Source organism: Anoplophora glabripennis, unplaced genomic scaffold (genome assembly GCF_000390285.2).
Source record: "Anoplophora glabripennis isolate ALB-LARVAE unplaced genomic scaffold, Agla_2.0 scaffold202, whole genome shotgun sequence".
Taxonomy (NCBI): Eukaryota; Metazoa; Arthropoda; class Insecta; order Coleoptera; family Cerambycidae; genus Anoplophora; species Anoplophora glabripennis.
In genome coordinates this window covers 774,961-782,056 of record NW_019416304.1, presented here as the reverse complement: position 1 = coordinate 782,056, position 7,096 = coordinate 774,961, and the positions used below count along the sequence as shown (strand labels likewise).

The window sequence follows — 7,096 nt, the reverse complement described above, 5'->3', positions numbered from 1 at the left end:
TATAGCTGTGTGTGTCCTGAAATAAATGTTTTAAAAATCAATACCTCGTTTAAACACAATCTACAAGAACACTCGGCAAGAACGCTACAAGTGGCGACGAGAATAAAAGTAAAATGTCCGTAGGAAAAATGAATGAATTCGAGTTATCTAGTGGTAAAAACTGGAAAACTTATATTGCTCGATTAGAACAATATTTTATTGCAAATAAAATTAAAGACAATTTAAAAGTGGTTCGTTATTAACAGTTGTTGGCGACAAAACCTACGAATTAATGGTAGATTTATGCAGTTCAAATACTCCCGAAGAAAAGGAATACAAGGATTTGGTTAAGGTAATAAAAGACCATCTCCAACCTGAACCTTCCATAATTGTCAAAAGACATAAATTCCGTCAAAGAAGACAAGAAAAAGGGTACCTAATCCATTACACAATACATGGGTGCTCTCAAAAATTTAGCCAAAACATGTGACTTCAAAGAAAAGTTGGATGAAAATTTAAGGGATCAATTTGTATCAAGTCTGTCCAATGAGATTATCAAACAACGGCTATTTTCCGAAAAAGTTCTGAACTTTAATGAAACGTTTCAAACTGCAAGAAACATGGAGGCAGCAGAAAGGCAAGTTTCTTTCGTAGAAGCTAATCAACCAGTCCATAGACTACAACGTGGTTTCCATTTACAAAATGGCAGTTCTTCCTGTTCCCAAGATGGCCGCAATTCCGGTTCATAGTAATTTCCAGCGGAGGTCGTTGGTGTCATAGGAATCGACGTCACAATCTATCCGTCAACAGCAGATGCGCAGAGGTCCAACAAAGGAGAAGAAGAAGAAGATGGCGGAATGTTTGATTTGTGATAGACGCAACCACACCCAGGGTGAGTGTTTTTACAAAAACGCAATTTGTGATAATTGTGGAAAGAAGGGTCATCTAAAATATGTTTGCAAAAAGAATAAAACTTAAAAATAATAAAAAAAAATATTTAGGTAATTCCACTGATACTGATAATAGAAATGTAACACAATTAAAATCTGAACAGTTATCTGATTCTGACACTGATTGTTCTGTAAATTTATTTAATATAAATTCTAGAAGTACCTAAGTTAACTCCAATTAAAGTTGAGGTGCAAATTGAAAATAATAATTTGTCAATGGAAGTAGACACAGGAGCAGCACTTTCGCTTATTTCAGATAAACTTTACAACAAACATTTTTCTCATCTCTCAATTATTGACTTTAAATTGACACTATCTATTTCAATTATTTACAGAAGAATTTATTTTAGTTAAAGTATATTATTATAAAAATGAAACAACATTAAAATTGTTCCTGATGGTGGTCCTCCTTTATTGGGTCGAAATTGGCTTTCTTCATTGAAAATTAATATAATAAATAATATTGCAGTTCATAATATTACCCATACTAATGGCAATATCAAGTTAATAATTTAATAAATGAATATAAAGATATTTTCGATAAAAAGTTGGGAAAAGCTACTTTGTATTTAAAACCTATACATTTGAAGGAAAAGGTAGAAATGCTTTAGAAAAAATAGTAAATGAGGGTATCTTAACGTCTCTAAATTACATTGAATGGGCCAGCCCTATTATACCGATGATTAAGAAAAATGGGGACATTAGAATATATGGAGATTTTAAAGTGTCGGTAAATCAAAACTTACTTATTCATCAATATCCTTTGCCAAAAATACAGACATTATTTTCTAACTTATCCGGTGGTGTTCTGTTTAGCAAAATTGATTGGTCACAAGCATATTTGCAATTTGAACTTGATTAAAATTCTAAACAAATTTGTACAATTAATACTCATAAAGGACTTTTTATGTATAATAGACTCCCATATGGCATTGCATCCAGTCCTAGCATATTTCAAAAAATAATGGAGGTAACTTTTGGAAAATTAGAAGGTGTAGTAATCTTTACGGATGATATTTTAGTCACAGGTTCTACCTTCAACAGCATTTATTTAGGCTTCGCAAAGTTTTTCATAAAATTAATTAATTAAAAATTAATTTAGAAAAATGCAGTTTTTTTATAGAAACGAATAAATTAGGACACAAACTGATTTTTCCTAAATTTTCTCCAAATATATCATTTTCGTAGTATTTGGGGCGCTGAACACAATGCCATTAGTAAAAATCCATGACATCAATATTTCTCTGAAAATCCACTATTTGGGTGAAAACTGGCCTAATTATTGGTCAAAATTGATTTTTTCCTAAATTTGATCCAAATAGTTATATTATGTTCTGCCCAAATTTGGTTAGTACAANTTACCTTAATACCATAAAATCTGAAAAATACTTAAAACCAAGAATTAAAATTTAAATACCTATTCAATAATCTGTATATAAAAATGTACATTGCCTTAGACAAATACCTTAGATCTCTCTACACCTATTCAAAATGTGTGCAGATGTTTTTTTATTAAAACATAAATGGAACATTTTTTGTTTTGTAGATTGAAGCCGATTTTAAATATCTTCATCCTGGAAAGGAATTAATGTTATTATCTAAATGGGACCTGTTTTTTGAAAGTATATTAAAACAGAAGAAGAAGTGTGCAGAACTTAATACGAGGGACAATACACTACAGGATTTCCTTAATATTCTGGAAACAAATTTTGAAAACCTTTCTGAAGGTAACTAGTTATATTTTTAAAAATATCACTGATTCTGTGCATCTGTATTTTCTGCGTTATTGAGTGATAATAAAATAGGATACAATAAACGACAAAAAAAATTATTCCTGTGTTTAATCCTTTATTTGTTTTCAGATTCAAAGGTGTTTTTACAAATATCACTGTTGCCAAGATTAATTCCTCCGAGGAGCAGGGCCAAAGTGGGAAAAGACCGCTGGAAATTCACCACAAACGAATCCGTAGAAGGTCTCATTGTGCATGTCAATGTAAGTTTTTGTTTTTTTTTCAAGAAGATGTTTATTAAGTACCTAGTATTAAATGTTTCCATTGTTTTTTTTTTTTATTTTTTGAGTTTACTTGTAGTGGTACTAATATTTAACAATGTAGTTTAAAAACATGATTTCAATATTTTATACTAAAAAGGCAATTACAGTATGTACTTTTATGATAAATTACAAATGTTGTACGAGTCTGAACATATCAGATTGTATTGAATTTCAAAAATTCTAATATTACTTGTCAGATTTTTATAAAAAGAAAACTCCATGATTATAATAATCATCCACAAAGAAAATGTATTATTTTTGTCTATAATCAATAAAAATTAATTGCAGCTTCCTGGTGACATAGATCTTAAAATAGAAAGTCAGATTAAGAAAGCTGAAAAACGTAAAATATACCGCCAAGTTCAACCCTACCTGCTTGTGGAAGGACCACAGATTTCTGATGTCCGTAATACTTATATAGTAATAGACAAATTACATTTTCATGTTCAAAGTGTTCTGAAAGGATTAGATTTGCTATTTAAATGTTTCTTTGCCCTGAATATAAAGTACCCAGTACAATCAGAGTACATTTGGTTACTGATTCAAAAAGTAATATATGATATTCCTATCCCGTCAGATACCAATACTTTAAATATATCCGATTTGTTAAAGATTTTAGATTAGAGAAAAATGGAAGCCATGAGGTGTAATTATTGCAATAAAAGTATCGGTGGTTTAAATTTGTTCGTTCATCATTTAGAATATGCACATAATATGAGATATAACTATGAATGTCCAATTTGTAACCGATCATTTACAAGAAGGGATAATTTTAAAAAACATATTACTACACACAATTCATCAGAAAACATTACCATAATTGGTACCATAAAAAAATCACATAATATTTCACAAATAACTGTAAAAGAAAATAAGCCTTCTACCAGTAGTAACGAATTTGAGGAGGTAGTTTCTTTCAATATTATTGAAAAATCCGAAGAATTTACAGTTATACTACATAAAGCAGTTTTGGAATTTATGGCTAAATTAAACATGGAGCTAGCAATTCCTCGTAGTTTTATTCAAAAAATTATTAATTGGTTTGAGGAATTTTTAAATTTTGGGTTTTTTGATATACTGAAAGAATTTCTGTTGAACAGTCATACTAGTATTAATAATGAAGTAACCAATAATTGTTTAGAGAGAGCAAGAACTTTAATTGATAAAATATTATTAAGTTTTAATACAGTTAATTCTGACTATAAAAGACTTAAGCTATTAGAACAATCTACTAAATATATAACACCGATTCCAGTAATTATTGGTTCAACAGAAGCTGTTTCCAGAAAAAATAATGAGACGTCATTGGTTCTAAAAAATCGCACTTGTACTTTCATACCACCATCCCAAACACTTGAAAGGTTTTTAAAAATTCCGGGGGTGTTAAAAAAAATTTTAAATTATCATGAAAATAGTTATATTTCAAAAAATAGCGGATCTGAAGGAACAATTTTGTCAAATATTTTAAATGGTAGCCTGTGGGAAGAAATTCTACAATCTACCAAGGAGACAACATTTCCCCTGTTTATATATTTTGATGACTTTGAAACTTGCAATCCACTAGGTAGTCACGCAGGTATTTACAAAGTCGGTGCTGTATACTTTACAATTGCCTCAATTCCTCCGGAATATATTAGCAGATTGGAAAACATATTCTTAACATTACTATTTCATAGTTCTGAGAGAAGCGAATTTGGCAATAAAGTTATTTTTAATTGTTTACTGGAAGACCTTAAATATTTAGAACAAAATGGCCTTGAAATTGAACTTAATAATCAAAAACTTAAAATTTTTTTTGCTGTTATTCTAATTGTAGGTGACAACCTAGGACTAAATTCTGTATTTGGTTTCGTTGAGAGTTTTTCTGCAAATTACTTCTGTCGATTTTGTACATCCCATAAATCTGTAACTAAACATCAAACACAACTTTACGAATTTGACGAGCGTAATAGAGGTGATTATGAATGTCACTTATCTAACAAAACATTCGGAATAAAGGATATTTGTGTTTGGAATGAACTGCAATATTTTCATGTTTATGACAATCACTCTGTAGATATCATGCACGATTTATTTGAAGGAATTCATAGGTACGATATGGCATTATTCATAAACTACTTTATAAAACACAACTTTTTTTCTATCAATACACTTAATTCAAGGCTTCGATATTTTCATTTTGATAACTTGGAAAACAACTATCCTCCAGATATTAAACAAGAACATCTAGATAAAGGTATGATCATTTTCTCTGCGGCAGAGATGAGTTGTTTTGTCAAAAATTTCAGGTTTATAATAGGAGATTTTGTTCCACATGACGATCCTGTTTGGGCATTGTATAAAAACTTACTTGAAGTTACTGACTTTGTTTTAAAACCTCAAATTAGTTGGACTGCCGTAGATCATTTAAAAAATATAATTTCAAAATATCTTCAATCTTTAGTAGATTTATTTCCGAATAATAACCTTAAACCAAAACATCATTTTTTACTACACTATCCCTCTATTATTAGAAAAGTGGGACCTCTCTGTAAAACATCCAGCTTTCGATTTGAGGCAAAACACAGAGAGTTAAAAAAAATTGCAAACAGCGTACAAACTCGTAAAAATATTCCATTAACTATAGCTAAAAAATGTCAAATGCAATTTGGTTGCAGATGTATTTCGGAAACTGGTTTGGACGATCGTACTTCTTTAAGTAAACCAACTTTTCAATCAGTTAATTATTCAGATTATGAATTCGAAAACAATTTTGATATTAACTATTACAAAAACAACTTCTTCGAAGTCAAGTGGTATGAAAAAAATGGAATAAAATTTAATATATCTCATGTTATCAATTTTGAAAATGAATATGCTATGATTAAACATATTTTAGTGTTACAAGAGAACACGAGGATAATGTATGTAATATGCGAAAAATTAAAAGTGGAGGGAATAAGTGATCACTATAAAGCTCATATAATCAAATATACTAATAAATACATATCTGTTCCACTAGATTCTATTAATTGTTCCCCTAAAGTTGTCCATTGCTTAAATAATTTAAATCTAGTAACACTAGACAGATTCTTATAATAATTACACCTCATGACCCCTGCAATGATGAAGAAAACATTTAAGTTTTTTGTTTTATAAAGATTGTATTTTTTATGCATATGTTTGTATTTTGACCATTCTAGGGCTGCAACAGAATGTTTAGGTATAGTTTACTGTTAATATATTTTTTTTTTATATATATATATATTTTATTTTTATGTACTCACATATTAAAAAAAATAAAATTTCATTTACTTACATGCTTTTTAATGTTTTATAATCCAAAAATTTAATTTATAGGATATCTTGGAAATGGTTAGAAAAAATAAAACTGTGGGAGCTTTAGGCAACCTTTAGGGAGGCAGGCTATAAGAATTTTTTATCCGAGCTTCCCCTAAACAAGGGCCGTTTCTTTTAGGTAGGAGTAGAACTGATTTTTTTTATTTTTTTTTTAAATGATGCAAATAGAGAAACGAATTTTGGCAGAAACTAATGCTAACCTGGCTGACTTTTAAATTATATAGTGTTATTTTATTAGTACTACGCTTCTGCCAAAATTGTTTCTCTATTTTCTTCCATTTTTGAAAAAAAAATTTAAAGAACTTGATTTGTACTCCTACCTAAAAGGAGCTCTAACTTTTTAAATGGGGCTCTGATAAGAAAACTTTATATGAAATAGCCTCCTTAAAATTGCATAAAGACGCCACATTTTAGTATTTTTATAATTAATTCCTATAATTAAATAAATACAAGTTCTAATTGCATCGAGAACTTCATGTAAATGTGACAATGATAAAAACGTATACATTTCATAATATCCTATACTGCAAACAATAATAACCTATCATTAGAACAATAGTTAAATGTATATGTTTCAAAAATATTACAACTTTTGTCCAAAATGTCTTATAATTGACTGAACGATAGTTTAATGCTAAAACAATAATTGTTAATAGAATATAGAATAATAGTATTCCATTGAATCGTTAATGATTTTCAAAAGAAGCTTATAATTAAAACAATGAAATGTTAATTTTAGTTTTCAATAAGAAAGTTATGTTTGAACCGAACAAAG

At 29.1% G+C, this 7,096-nt stretch overlaps 1 protein-coding gene across 1 annotated transcript; it reads left to right on the top strand.

Annotated features, from left to right (window-relative positions):
* Nucleotides 1–4,392: 4,392 nt before the first annotated feature.
* Nucleotides 4,393–6,367, top strand: LOC111691352 (the record flags this gene model as incomplete). The annotated part of the gene is made up of 2 exons (XM_023454004.1): nt 4,393–5,822; nt 6,322–6,367. Coding segments are annotated over 2 exons (1,476 nt in total), but the record flags the coding sequence as incomplete, so codon positions are not given.
* Between the last annotated feature and the right edge of the window lie 729 nt (nt 6,368–7,096).